This window comes from Anabrus simplex, chromosome 1 (genome assembly GCF_040414725.1).
Source record: "Anabrus simplex isolate iqAnaSimp1 chromosome 1, ASM4041472v1, whole genome shotgun sequence".
In the NCBI taxonomy this organism is placed as follows: domain Eukaryota; kingdom Metazoa; phylum Arthropoda; class Insecta; order Orthoptera; family Tettigoniidae; genus Anabrus; species Anabrus simplex.
The window spans coordinates 1078366986-1078382683 of record NC_090265.1 but is presented as its reverse complement, the minus strand read 5'-3'; the positions used below and the strand labels follow the sequence as shown (position 1 = coordinate 1078382683).

Sequence of the window (15698 nt, the reverse complement as noted above, 5' to 3'; positions counted from 1 at the left end):
AGAATGTTTCTTAATTGGCACAAACAGTTATATATGGCAAAATAGAACTTAAAGGGATATGTTTGTCCCAGAGGAGATTTGCAAATTCTCAGCAAAATTAGTCCAATCCAAACTCAATCTTTACAAAATAATTCATAGATAAAGCCCACCTACACCACCAGGATCCAAATCTGGGAGATAAATTAGTGACATTTTTTGTATAATATCTTATTTTTATGAAATAAATAATTGTGCCCATCAGCAATACAAATTTATTTGATTATCAATAAAAATACTAAATATGCCAAAATTACCTGGACTATTAAGTTGACAGAGTTTACGCTGCAGTTCTTTCTGTTTCTGTAAGGCCTGACGTTCAGCCACAGCTTGAGGCAAACTCCACATGTTGGCTACAAGCTGGCAGAATAATTCCCTCACAACCTGAAAATATTAAATAAATAAATTTGGAAATTATACACTACTTTATTCCAAACTTCAATGAACAATATCACTATCTACACAGCTGAAAGTTTGTAAGTGCTACTAATTGTATTACTCCAGAAAATAAAAAATAAAATACCAGTATACAATTTAAAAGAAGTGTGATAAGATTTTGTAGTGTTTTTGCAGATATTGCAGTTCAACAAATCTGTAAATTATTCCATAGTTTTAGAAGCATGTTTGGGATCGTCCTGCTGCAGAACAAACCCAAGAACAAGAAATCTCCTGCCAGATGGAACTGCAGTGTTGATCAGTATTCTGTAATGTCCTTTCTTCTTTAAAGTTCCATTAATTCTCAGTAGATCACAGACTTTATCACCCGCAAAACATCCCCACACCATGACCGACCCTCCACCATGCTTCACCGTTGGTGTCACACACTGACTCTTTATATGTTCTCCATGAAGTCGACGAACAAACATTCAGTATCTATTAGCTTGATCATGATGGCCACCAATGGTCCGTGACTTAATTACTATTATTAATCATGTCAAGGTCCGCCTATTATATATCTATTATATATACTAAACCATCAAATACATAAATATATATACGTACATGTTTCAAGAAATAATCTTTTTCAGCTTATAGATTAAAATTACATGCATGTAAAAGACCTTATTTAAAACTATTGTATGTCCTAACAAAATACTGGATAAAAACAACAATACAATACAGTAGAACCTCGATAATTCGAAATCGGTTAATTCAAAATCTCGCATAATTCGAAGCAGCTCTCATTCCCGGAAACATGAGATACGGTTTTCCGTGTTATTTAAATTGTTTAATTTGAAATACAGATAATTCGTAATTCGAAGAACAATGTTGGTCCCATTACCGAAATTCAGACTTTTAATTCGAAACTGCCTTTACATTTTGAAAAAAATAGTATATTACAGAGTAATTTAAATTCAAAATTTCTCCACGTCATGAAAGAACACGTCTTCCAGAACGTGAAGGGGTAACTTTGAGCATTTTCACCTACTTTGGCGTGTTTACAGTGTGCTTCATATCTGCTATGTTCGAGCGGAATCGTAATTATTTTGTATTCAGCATTTTTAGGAATGCCACAATTCACAATATCACGTAGCAGGCAGTGTGTGGAGAGGTAGAATCCGCGAACACTGGCGATGCAGACAGTTGGCGAAAAAGCGTGCCTTATAGCCTATAATCAATTTGTACACACCAAACAATATTGTCAATGCCGATGAAACTGCATTGTTTGTTTGTTTTGCTTTTTTAAAATGCTGAGGCCAAACGGACTTATGGTTTTAAAGGAGAGAATTGCCAGCCGGCAAATGTACTGTGTTGCTATGCAGTGCTCACTGCACACGGAAGCAAGACTTCCTCCCCTGTCACAGGAAAGTTCGAAAAGCCATGATGTTTTAAGGGCATTGGGCACTTTCCATGCTAGTACAAGGCATCTAAAAATGCAGACAGTACAGTAATCCAAAAGATAAAGCATTTGCTTAGGGAAGCCAGCATAATTTTCCCTCGTCTTTAAATAGTGTTTTTCTTCCTTTTGTTGTGTGAAGTTATGTTTGTTACAGTTTTATACAAGAGCATTATTTGAATAACGTAAATGCACCTTGTTGGATAAATTTCTGAAATAGTGTTTTCCATGGCATTTGAAAAGTTTAAACTGAGAATCAAGGTGATTACATGCATTAATGGATCTTAGAAGTGCCATGGCGGGAAATCGTACAAGTATAGTCTCTGTACTGTTGTTGTAATGTGGTCGGAAGTGAGAGCCTTTCTCCCCTCGACACAGGAAAGTTCGATAAACCGCGATGTTTTAAGGGCATCGAGTACATTCCGTGCGAGAACAAGGCATCTAAAATTCATACAGTACAGTAATCCAATGAATAAAGCACTCGCACAGGGGAGCCAGTACGGATTTCTCCTCGTCTTTGAATCATGTTTTCTTTGTTTTGATTTAATTGCGTGAGGTTATGTTTGCCCATGAGTTATCCAAGTGCATTATTTGAATACTGTAAATGCACCTTGTTGGATACATTTGCAAATAGTTTTTCCCATGACATTGGAGAGCTTTAAACTGTGAATCAAGGTTGATTGCATGCAGTAACAGGACTTAGAATATATCGTGAGGCCACAAGAGTTGGCATTTCCGAAGTACGTGCTGGCGGTTAATTCAAAATAACGTAATTCGAAGTCCGATTTTTGCGTCCCAACGACTTTGAATTAACAAGGTTTTACTGTAACAACATTAAAAATTCAAACATGAATATCATTCTTGTCATGTCCAAAGTCCTGTAAAAGTTTGTACATGGTATTAAAATTGAGCTGGTTGACAAATTATCTAACGTATTGTGGTGTGCCATTAATATGGTCCCATAGTGTTTTAACTTCACTAAGAATAACAACTTGAGACCCATGAAGGGCGGTGGGACTATGAAGACCATAAACAATGCCACACCACAATACATTAGATATATTGTCAACCAGCTCAATTTTAATACCACATACAAACTTTTACAGGACTTTGGACATAACATGAATGATAAAGGAAAGGGCGATAGACATAAAGCTGAAAATTACAGGCCAGTAAGTTTGACATGCATTGCATGTAAGCTTTGGGAAGGCATTCTTTCTGATTACATTAGACATGTTTGCAAAATTAATAACTAGTTCGATAGAAGACAATTTGGTTTTAGGAAAGGTTATTCCACTGAAGCTCAACTTGTAGGATTCCAGAAAGATATAGCAGATATTTTGGATTCTGGTGGTCAAATGGACTGTATCATGATTGACCTGTCTAAAGTATTTGACAGGGTGGATCATGGGAGACTACTGGCAAAAATGAGTGCAATTGGACTAGACAAAAGAGTGATTGAATGGGTTGCTATATTTCTAGAAAATAGATCTCAGAGAATTAGAGTAGGCAAAGCTTTATCTGACCCTATAATAATTAAGAGGGGAATTCCTCAGGGCAGTATTATTGGACCTTTATGTTTTCTTATATATATATAAATGATATGAGTAAAAGAGTGGAATCAGAGGTAAGGCTTTTTTCAGATGATGTTATTCTGTATAGAGTAATAAATAAGTTACAAGATTGTGAGCAACTGCAAAATGACCTCGATAATGTTGTGAGATGGACAGTAGACAATGGTATGATGATAAACTGGGTTAAAAGTCAGGCTGTGAGTTTCATAAATAAAAAAAGTCCTCTCAGTTTTAATTACTGCGTTGATGGCGTGAAAGTTCCTTTTGGGGATTATTGTAAGTATCTGGGTGTTAATATATGGAAAGATCTTAATTGGGATAATCACATAAATTGGATTGTAAATAAAGGATACAGATCTCTGCACATGGTTATGATGGTGTTCAGAGGTTGTAGTAAGGATGTAAAGGAGAGGGCTTATAAGTCTCTGGTAAGACCCCAACTAGAGTATGGTTCCAGTGTATGGGACCCTCACCAGGATTACTTGATTCAAGAACTGGAAAAAATCCAAAGAAAAGGAGCTCGATTTGTTCTGGGTGATTTCTGACTAAAGAGTAGCGTTACAAAAATGTTGCAAAGTTTGGGCTGGGAAGAACAGGGAGAAATGAGACAAGATGCTCAACTGAGTGGTATGTTACATGTTATAAATCTCATTTTTGGTCCGTATTGAAAAGTTACAGTTAAAAAATAATAAAGGTGTTCTTTAATCCACCTATTCAATACTTTAATTTCCACTTATAGTACTGTAGTTAAATAAACAGACTATCAGTTAAATGCGACATGTTTGCCTACTGGTGCTAAGGGCCCCTTCTGCAATGGTTTAATCATTGACAGCGTTTCCATTAACATGTTTGTATAATGTATCATTTTTCACATTTTTATGTACTGAATTTTAGTAATTGGCTAAACTTTTAGCTTCCATATTAATATAAGGTGTAATCTTGAAGATTGTTTTTAGGCTGCAGATGCCCTAAATTGAGGGCGAAACATGTCCCATTTAACTGATAGTCTACTTACGTAACCACTTTAAGTGGAGATTAAAGTACTGAATAGGTGGATTAAAGAACACCTTTATTATTTTTTGAACTGAGTGGTATGTTCCAAGCTGTCAGCGGAGAAATGGCGTGGAATGACATTAGTAGACAAATCAGTTTGAGTGGCATCTTTAAAAGTAGAAAAGATCACAATATGAAGATAAAGTTGAGGACAAATTGGGGCAAATATTCATTTATAGGAAGGGGAGTTAGGGATTGGAATAACTTACCAAGGGAGATGTTCAATAAATTTCCAATGTCATTGAAATCATTTAAGAAAAGGCTAGGAAAACAACAGATAGGGAATCTGCCACCTGGGCGACTGCCCTAAATGCAGAACAGTATTTATTTATTGATTAATTGGTTGATTGATTGATTGACTGATTGATTGACTGACTGATTGATTGATATTCATGTTTGAACTTTTAATGTTGTTATTGTATTGTTTTTATCCAGTATTTTGTTAGGACATACAATAGTTTTAAATAAGGTCTTTTACATGCATGTGATTTTAATCTATAAGCTGAAGAAGAGAATTTTAATTCTAGAAAAATGTACTTATATATACTTATGTATTTGATGGTTTAGTATACAGTATACACTAGATTTTGAATTGTATTGACAAGGCAGACCTTAACATAATTAATAACAAGAACAAACATTCAACAATGGCTTCCAAATACTTTAAACTTAGATTCGTCCATGAATAACACCTTGGACCATTGCTGCATGCTCTAGTTTTTATATTGTTGTGCCCACTGCAATCTTTTCACCTTATTTTGTTTCCATAATATAGCGTTTTATGGCTGTTATGCATCCCTTTAACCTTTTTCACGAAGACGGCATTGCACTGTTCAGACAGAGATTGGAGCCTTCCTTCACTTCCTTGTGAATTTCAGGTGCAGTACGAGTCCTCCGACATTTACTCTGTACACATATGAACAGATCTTCCCTGTATGATGTTACTCGGGGTCTTCCACATCGCGAAAATGTTGCATTGACACCAATTAGCTTGAACCGCTCCAATACATACACCACTGTAGATTGGGCTGCACCAACTTTTGTTGCTATTGTCCTACTAGAATATTCCTGGTGCAGAGCTACAATTACAGCACATTTTTCAATTACAATCCCCTGCTTCCGTCCCATTAGGAGGTAATATGGTATGAACCTGATCAGGTATACAAACACACTGCTAAATGCACACAATGTACTGTAAACTAATGCAAACTGACTGCTACACAGAGAGCTAAAGGGATGAGGGGTATTCAAATGGAATGTTTTAGGTAAAGGCATGTTACTGTTATGGATACTCGTCAGCGCACCTCTATGCGAACAACCAGCCAAATACACAACAGAAGCGCTTAGTCTTTACATTTTAATACTTCTTTTATTATCAGAACAGCGATATGATAGAATATTCAAAACAAAATTCCTGTTTAAACCACACATTCATAGTTGTGATAGGTGATCAAAAAACTTTTAGTGTACCTATCTTTTATTTTTTAATAACTTAATTTTGTATTTTCTTTACTCGAAACATAGGTGCAGCACGATTTCATCACACAATTTATGGAACTTCATTTCCATATAATATATAATAACTGCTCAATTAAATTATGTTCCATTGCTCTAGTCTCCAACAAATGAGGACAGACAAAATAAGGAATGAGAATATCTGGCAACACCTCAGATTGGACAAGAGACTGTTGACAGATTATGAAGGTATGGATATCGTCAATTCTCCATGCCAGCACGCCAGGTGCAGGTGTTTACAAGTCTCCTTCAGTTTGTCCTGTCAATCCACAGCTGATATTCTGCTTTTTGGTGCCAATTTACATCAAAGGTTGTCATCAAAAATCTGTTTTTCCCAACCATCATGAGGCTTCCCTCTAGGCCTCTTACCTACAGCATGGTGCAGTGAGTATGGCATGGAAATCAGCATTTCTAAGACTAAAGTGATGTCAGTTGGGAAGAAATCTAAGAGGATTGAAAAGAGGATTGAAAGACCTGTGGTAAATATAGAAGGATCACTTCAAGAATTTCGGATGTGCATTCTCCCAGGAAGAGTATAGTATGTGAAATTGAATCAAGGTGCATCAAACCCAATGCAGTTTGCTCACAGTTGCAATCAGTGGTATTTTGTGAGAAAAAAATGAGCTCTTAGACAAAATTACTTTTACATTGCTCTGTTTTCAGACCGACTATTCCGCATGGAAGTTTAAGCTGGGTGGACTCAGAATATCTTATTCATAAGTTACAAGTAATAGACATGAAAGTACCTAGAATGATTGCTCTTAAAAACAGGTGGAAATAATGACAGGAGGGTACTAGGAATGAGGAGATAAAGGCTAAGCTAGAAATGAACTTGACGGATGAACCTGTGCATATGAACCAGGTTCGGTGGTGAATTGATTTAAGTTGAATGGAAGAGGATAGATTACATATGGAATAACAGGCTCTCCCAAGAAGGGTAAGACAAGCAGTGGGAAACCAAGATGATGATGGTTAGAATCAGGTTTTAATTATTTAATAATAAGACGTGGTGGATATGAGGGCTCGAGTTCTGTAAAAGGGTTCAACAGGGAAATACATTCTACCATAGTGTGAGAAACCTAATGTGGAGGAAGGAAGTACCAATGACCTGTAAAGAGGTAATTTATAAGATGTACCCAATGCTGATAAATGCAGCAGAGATTTGGACACTGACGAAAAGACCGGAGAATAAAATCCAGACTAGTGAAGTGAAATTTTTAAGAAGTATGATAGGAAGGAAATTGGAGTGAAAAAGCATTTCGACAGAATGGAGAGGGATAAACTTAGATATTTTGGACATGTTAAGAGGATAGAAACCCTGGTAGAATGAGGTAGGGCAGGAAAGAGAGAACCCGATTAAGGTGGTTGAAAACAATCAAGAATAATACAATTAGAAGATACCTGGATTGAAACACAGTTGATGAGGATTAATGGTGGTTGGATAGAGGAAGGTGGAAAGATGCTATAAACATCCCAACCAGGTAGGAGCTGGATGAGAGAAATTGGTAAAAAACATATTGTCAGGCAAAGTGTAGAGTACCTGTTCCTTATGTTCAACACCAGAGGCTGGATCTAAGCTAGGCAGAACTGTGGCTAACAACTGCAGGGCCAGAAGTCGAGGTCTCAAGGCTTGAATACGAGGCACAGCATCTTCATCACCAGACACTCTCTGTCCAACAACAGTTAACAACGTTTGAGTCCACTGACGAGTAGCCATCATGCGTCTCATCACGTGACTGGAAGAAACACGTCTCACAAACACCAGAAAATCTCCCAGACTGCGCTCAGCAGCCCGAAGCTCACGGCGACTCACACTGGGCCCAGCGTGGCTCAGAATGTGTTCCAACTGGGAATGCATTAGGTTCACCACACTTTCCACTACAGGCCGTGGTATGCGATAGGCATGGATCCTGCAAAACACATTAAAAACATAATGATTCAAAATCATTATTTATATTTATTCATTCCTTTAGCAAACAAAAACCTTGACCATAAAAATTCTCAAGTGGCATGTATAAGAATATAATTGAACTTAAGATGATCCCATTTTAACTGGATTGTCCTTTTCTTGTCATCATATGTCCAATTTTCCCCCAATTAGAAATATATAAATGATTTTGTACATATAATTTAAAGTTTTCAGCATTGTTTAGACTCAATTTCTGTTTTCTCTACTATTCTATTACATTTCGTTTTACCTTAGACTGCTTCATGACAGAGGCATCATTTTTAACACATGCTAATAGACTGCACTATGCAACATGGGATATCACTGTTTTATTCTATTTTTCACAATTTACTTAGTTGCCACTAGGAAAAAAAAACCCCACCTGTTTCAGACTTTATGATTTCTTCCTCCTGCGTTCTTTATAAAGTAGTGACTTAGTTTTGCAGCGAGTGTGTGTGTGGTGTACATGGTGTTTTAGTTATGTGAAAAGAAAAATATGTTCAAGGGAAAGAGGAAACGAACCGTAATGGCATGAATATAAGATTATTTTTTTGTTAAAATATACTAATAAATGCCATTGTTGTCTTGTATGTGCAGTATGACATTTAATACATTGTTACATTTGGTTTTTAAGTAGTAATGCCACGCTGATAGCATTCTCAGGCTCATCAGTACATGGTATATGGTACATGCATCACACATCACGTTGTTGATCAATGTCTTCCAATAGCGTAGAAGTCGGCTATAGCGAGTACGGCTTATAACGAGAACCCTGTTATGCCGACAATATTTTGCAGCCCCTTCAAAATTCCTATATTAAATTTTGTATTATCCTTCGCATCCGTTATTACGAGCGATTAAGCGCGCGATTTTTTCCGTTATCGATATTTATGCACCCCAGCAATTATGATGTATGCAATCGATTATCTTCGGTATCGTTTCCTCGCTATGTCCACTAGTTCTCTCATCGACATTCGAAGGCAATTCACAACTAAGTATTTATTTATTTTCCAGCTAGTCGACTAGGTTGTGAATCTATTGAAGTGCGATACGGACCATGAAGCTAATTTTATGTAATTCGAAGGCAATGTTGGAGTCTATTAGTAATATCTGTCGACTGCTGTCCCGTAAAGAAAATTCAAAATGAAAGAGAACATATTTTCATAATAAATGCGTAAATAATATGTCCGATAATAGTTCTTAACTCGTTAAAAAATAAAGGCTGACTAAATGATCTCTTCATTTTAATGTTATATACTGAAATTAAGTAAGAATGTGATACACCTCAAGATATGGCAGAGTACACCACTGATGTCAGAGGATAGTTCATAATTTTCTCGCGTCTAGTTAAATTTCGGAAAGGCTATTCACATGTAAATTTTTAGAGAGGATAACTCATTTTTCTACATGTGTTTCAAAAATGTTTTCATGACACATATACGGTTAGGTTAGATGATGCCATTTGAAGAAGAAAACTCTGGAGTGATACCGTATTCCTCCGAATCCAAGACGACGTTTTTTTTTTCAAGGGTCGTCTTGCATTCGTGGCCTAACAGCAATGAATACCACTGGCAACTCTTGTGGTAACCACGCTGTTTCTTTTCACCCCCGCACGCTCACATAAAATTTGTTGACAATAAACGACCGCCTCTTTATTATACATCGCTAGCCGTCACAACCGGTTGTACAGTGCCTCTGTGTAACGTCACTGGATCTCAGGAAATAGTGAAGAGAATTAACCTCTACAAAAACGTTTCTCAAATCTGCAGAATGGCATCAAAACATGCGAGCCTTCGAACTATTAGAAAGGCCACGGCTACTCAGTGGCAGAGTTATAACCCATCTTACTCTTACTAAAATTAAGTTTTATAGACAGCAAGAATATTTTCGTGATGGATAGTAGTAAAACTACGTGGAACAGGTATTGCCGGCAAATTTTCGATGAGTTCTCGTCGATATTATGCCAATTTTAAGTTAATGGTTATTAAACATTGGAAATGTAGAATAAATGAGCAGCCGCAAGAAAATATGGCATAGGCCTAACTAAAGCCAATATTTGGCGTCAACGTGAAGACAAAGATACAAAAAATGCATTCGGCGGTCCGCAACAACGACGCTTTAAAGAAGTCGAAAATGAAATTGTGAGATATGTGCACGAAAAACACAACGCGGAAAGGCCACACCGTGGCGCAATAAACTCTTTCGTAGACCTTCAACGTCCGCGATTAGGCCTATACATTGCTAGCCGCTGAAGTTGGCCAAACCTGGCAAGCGAGACGTGCATGTAGCAGTAGCCGGTTATATTCGACACTGATTAAAAGTACCGCAACTGTTTTTATAGACAGCAAGAATATTATCCTGACAGATCGTCATATTGTAGAGATGCAAGGAATAGGTATTGCCGGCAAATTTTCAATGGGTTCTCTTCGGTATTATGATGCCAATTTTAAGTTAATGGTCATTAAACCCGCGGAAATAAAGAATAATTTTTCAGTCGCAAAAAATGTGGCATAACGAAAGCCAATGTTCGGTGTCTAAAAATAGTATAAAAATGCATACTGTGCAACAAAGGCATTCATATGATTTTACTAAAGCACTTTTTGAGCCCGATTTTAATTTTTTGAAGAAAAAAGTGGGGTTCGTCTTGGATTCGGAGAAATACGAAACTATAATTTTTTCAGAATGGAATTAAACATTCACTTTCACGTTGTATCGGATTTCGAAAAATAACAAACAAGTAAGTCGTATTGTGGATATCCGCTGAAATGCAAGTTTTGAACAAACTGATTGCCGTTTCATACCAATTTTAATGTGTATGGGGGGTTTTACGACTTTTATACAAAAATCGGATATAACGACAATTTGCTATAGCGAGTAAATTTTTCGCTGTTGTGAATTCTCGCTATAACGAACTTCTACTGTACTTGGCAGCAAGCTGTAATAGTTCATATATTTGTAGAGTAATGAGGGTGGCAATTTACCCTACAGGCTGGTAATCATGTAAAAGGATTTTGAGTATTTTCTTAAATTTTTTAAAATTTATTTTTTATTGAGTATAGAATGAACTTTGAAAAGGAACAGTATTGTATCTGGGCTCTTCTCGATTCTGTCATGAAGAGGAAGTTAGCAATCACAATTTGTATAACGACTTGTTTGGCCATAGTGATGTGTATGAATGTGTGTTACTAAATGATTCAGTTGGGCAGTATTTTGACACTATATCATGAGAAATAATGTAGTTCGAGACATTATGGCAATGTGAAAATACATCTTAGTTTAATCTCTCTTTTTTTTTTTTCCCCAGGTCAATACCTGTATAATGTAGACTTTTGCAAATATGGTAATTTCATTTGGTTTAAACATTGTAGCTTTACTTTGTAGAGTCCCAAATAAAGGTAAGGAAGATGTGACCTGTTGCGTGGAACTTTTGTTCAGCTCTGCTGTAAAACTTCCATTGCCGACTTTTCACCATCACAAGTGCCAGAACTGCAACTCTTATTTTCTTTAAAGCAGATTATCAAACCTGTACTTACCCACATGACATGGCGAGGATGTGCAACAAACGCATGCTAGCCATGGTGAGAACATCAACAGAGCTAGGAGGTGAGTGGGTACTACCAGAACAGAGATGGCTGAGTAATGGTAATAGTCCACTGGATACAGCCAGAACAACATCCTCTGGCTGGTATAACATACTCAAGGCAAACACGGTTAACACTTGGATCTGCTGCCCAGTGCCTGAAACAATACCACAGATGGAGACTGCATAAGATTATGAAGGATGGAATCATTTATAATATTAATATAGGAAGGAAGAAAGGAGAGAGAGGGAAAATTATTGTAGTGTAAATATCCTGCTACAACATAACACACAAATGATCTCAGTAGCTTGAAGGGTTTCCTGTCCGGCCAAAGTCAAGGTGTGGTTTTTTTTTTTCTTTTCCTGTGGTTCTATTGCAAGTTATAAAATGGGAGATATCTTTAAACAAAAACATATTCTGTATTTCTATTCCAGCAGAGGCTCTAATGGGGAAGAACGTCAACGTACTCTGTAATGAAACTACAGATAGAATGGGCCGTTGTATTTTTATCATCCAAGTCCCAGCCGGATCAAAAAGAGAGCTGCACGTTATTTCTGTGAACTATCTTGATGCAGGAAATGCTACAAACTGCTCTCGTGCTGTTTTAGAAGCTCTGCGCAGTTATAGTGTACCATATGATGCAGTTAAAGTATTTGTTAGTGACAGTGCCCCCGTACATCACCCGGTGTTATGAAACATTAAGTGTGGTCATAGGGGATCATTTAATGCATGTACAGTGCTGAGCACATAAGATCAGCTTGGTTGGCAATAGTTGGGTCACAGTGATGCCAGATTTAAATCATGTGGTTGCGATGGTAAAGTCTGCATTTTTAAACACAAGAAAGCGAAAATATAATTATTTACAATTCTTAACATCAAAGTATGGTGCTTCAAAGGAAGCAAAGCTTTTTCCTGCACCTGTCATAACCCGATGGAATAGCTGGTTTTAGGCTGGCTTCTATTTGAGTGCTTACTTTACTGATGTTGTTACATTTTTCAAGATGTCTGACATGAAAGACATCAACAACTGCGGTATTAAGTACCTGACTGATCTGACTGACCGAGAAGTGAATAGGCTTCACTCCCACATGGTTTTTGTCACAGATCATGCAGCTGGATTGGTTGACCTCCTTACTGAACATGAAGGGTCTCTGTATCCTACCTCTCATCTCTTTTACCCTAAACTGCATAACCTTGATGCTAGTTTTACCTTAATTTGTGAGGGGAATTTTTCTGTGGCAACTAATGATGCTTTGATTAAGCTCACTCCTCTACAGCAGGCTGCATGTAGAGACACATGTGTCGAAGCTGCTCATTCTTCACAGTGCAAGCTAGCCACATTGAAAGCTAAAGATCCCAACCATAAACATTTTGTGTCAATTTCTCAAGCTTCGTATCCAAAAATTATAATTTTGTATAACACTGATAAATTAGATGGGCTTGAGAAATTGTTTGGAGTAACAGATCTCTCACGAAACGATATCTGGTCTGGTTACTGTTCTCTGAAACATGCCAATTCAAACCCAGATGAAACAAAGTGAAAAATGTGATGTCATGCTTGCATTAACTGCAGTTCAGACAGAGTTCAGCATATTTGCTAAATACTGTCTTGAGTTGTTGTGAACCCCAATGAACAATGTAGATAGCGAGCATGTGTTGTCTCATTACAACACAGTGATTGGAAAAAAGCAATGCCGATGTACTGACAATGCTTTCGTTTGAACAATGAATTTGTATTGTGTGTGAACCAAGGACAATAATTACACTTCATAAACTTGGAATCGTCAAAATGAATAATACCATGAGATTATTTTAACTTTGTAAATAGATGCTAATTTTTGAAAAATAGATGCTATTTTGAAACAAATAGATGCTAATTTTTCAGGTCCCTACTAAAAGCTATCAAGCTCTTGAGAACACCAGCAGCAGGTGTTAGAAGAAGGTAACCCAAGAAAGGACAGAAAAGTGTAACGAAGGTGAAAGTATGTAGAGTTCAAGCCTGGGTCTGTACTAAACTAGTGAACAAAGTGGTATGTAGTCTCTCAGGGTTTCTCACAGAGGAAAAGAGAAAACAGAGGATTATCTATTGATGATGAGTGAGGATGAAAAAGCACATTAATGTTGTTTGGCTGTGCTTCAGAGGCTCTTCATTCATGTGGACAGGGAATGGAAGAGAACTGTTTATAAAAAGCTAGGTGGTGTATGCATGGGGTGAAACCCCAATCATCAGCAATATCTACTTTCATCCTCTTGTCCTTAGCCTATCTACAAGGATTTTCGAAGGAACTAAGGCTATTTTTGTGATTCTGCAACAAAAACACAAAAATCAACACAGAGATAATTTAACACATATCCAAATGAAAAGAATTTCACCAACACATCAACGAGCATTTCAGATATAAACATACCTCAGGCAAATTATCATAAGTAACACAGGAAAAAAAACATTATTTTTTGAAAAATAATTTTGAAACATCTTTTTTTTTTTTTTCAGTCAGAAATATGACATCAAACTCCTTGGCTGAATGGTCAGCATTGAGGACTTAGGTTTAATGGTCTTGAGATTGATTCGCAGCTGCATCAGGGATTTTAACCGAATTTGATTAATTCCTCTGCATTGGGAATTGCATCTTTGTGTTTGTCTCCACACTCTCATCTTCATATTAAGACAACACACCACACTACCAACCACCACAAAAACACGTAATAGTGATTACATCCCTTCACATAGGATTGTCATCAGAAAGGGCATCTATCCGTAAAACAGGGCCACATCCATGTGTATGACACAGTTCACACCCGAGACCTCATAGGTGTGGGAGAAGGAGAAGAAGAATAAGAAGAAGAAGTAGGAGGAGAAGAAGAAGAAGAAGAATAAGAAGAAGAATAATTTTTTTTCTAGGGGCTTTACGTCGCACTGACACAGATAGGTCTTATGGCGACGATGGGATGGGAAAGGCCTAGGAGTTGGAAGGAAGCGGCCGTGGCCTTAAGGTACAGCCCCAGCATTTGCCTGGTGTGAAAATGGGAAACCACGGAAAACCATCTTCAGGGCTGCCGATAGTGGGATTCGAACCTACTATCTCCCGGATGCAAGCTCACAGCCGCGCGCCTCTACGCGCACGGCCAACTCGCCTGGTAAGAAGAAGAATAAGAAGAAGAATGTGGTATTAGAAATCACGCATTACTTTCTAAGACTTCTTGACTGTTAAACCTGAAGGAAAGAACATTTCATTTGGAATACAGTTAAACTTCTTTTATATGTTTTGCACCTGTACATCTTTTTTTTCTTTCTTCTGAGTCCCAACAGTAGAAATTCAAGAGGACAAATTGGGGCAAACATTTGTTTATAGGAAGAGGAATTAGGGATTGGAATAATTTACCAAGGGAGATGTTCAATGAATTTCCAAGTCCTTTGAAATCATTTAAGACAAGACTATGTAAACAACTGATAGGGAATCTTCCACTTACGCAGCAACCCTAACTGCAGGTCAGTGGTGATTAAATCTGCCACCTGGATGACAGCAATAGACTTTTCTTTCATTCTGAATGACAAAGATGAAAAAGGAATGTACAAATACAGTAGAAGTCCACTATAGTGAGTATGGCATATAACGTGAACCCCGTTATAATGCCAGTTTTTGTCTGTTCCTTTTAAATTTCTATATTAAATTGTACATTATCCTTCGGTTACAGCGAGAGCCCCATCACTGATGCATCCATTATTACGAATGATTAAGCGTGCGCGATTTTTTCCGTTCTAGAAATTTGTGCACCCAGCCATTATATTACATGCGATCGATCATCTTCAGTATAGTTTCCTCACTATGTCATCTAGCGAGCTATCTCACTAATATTCGAAGGCGATGTTGGAGTTGATTAGTAATACCTGTAGACTGCTGCTCCGTAAAGAAAAAAGGAAATGAAAGAGAAGAACATGTTTACATAATAAATGTGCAAATAACTTGTTGGATAGCAGTTGTTAACTCATTAAAAATAAAGGCTGAAGTAAACTATCCCTTAATTTTAATGTTAAATACTGCAATTAAGTAAGAATGGGATACACCTCAAGATATTGCAGAGTGCATCATTGATTTCAGAGGTTAGTTTATATTTTCTCACGTATGGCTAAATTTAGGAAAGGCTATTATCAT

General features: G+C 37.1%; 1 protein-coding gene across 1 annotated transcript in view; it reads right to left on the bottom strand.

The window, feature by feature from the left end:
- LOC136858059 (probable E3 ubiquitin-protein ligase HERC1) overlaps nucleotides 1–15698 on the bottom strand; it is an 850878-nt gene that overhangs the window by 558874 nt on the left and 276306 nt on the right. Inside the window, exons 24-26 of the mRNA XM_068225263.1 lie at nucleotides 11497–11701; nucleotides 7556–7925; nucleotides 294–420 (exon numbers count right to left, since the gene is read on the bottom strand). Coding sequence (XP_068081364.1) covers nucleotides 294–420; nucleotides 7556–7925; nucleotides 11497–11701 — 702 coding nt within the window. The remainder of the gene's footprint in view (nucleotides 1–293; nucleotides 421–7555; nucleotides 7926–11496; nucleotides 11702–15698) is intronic.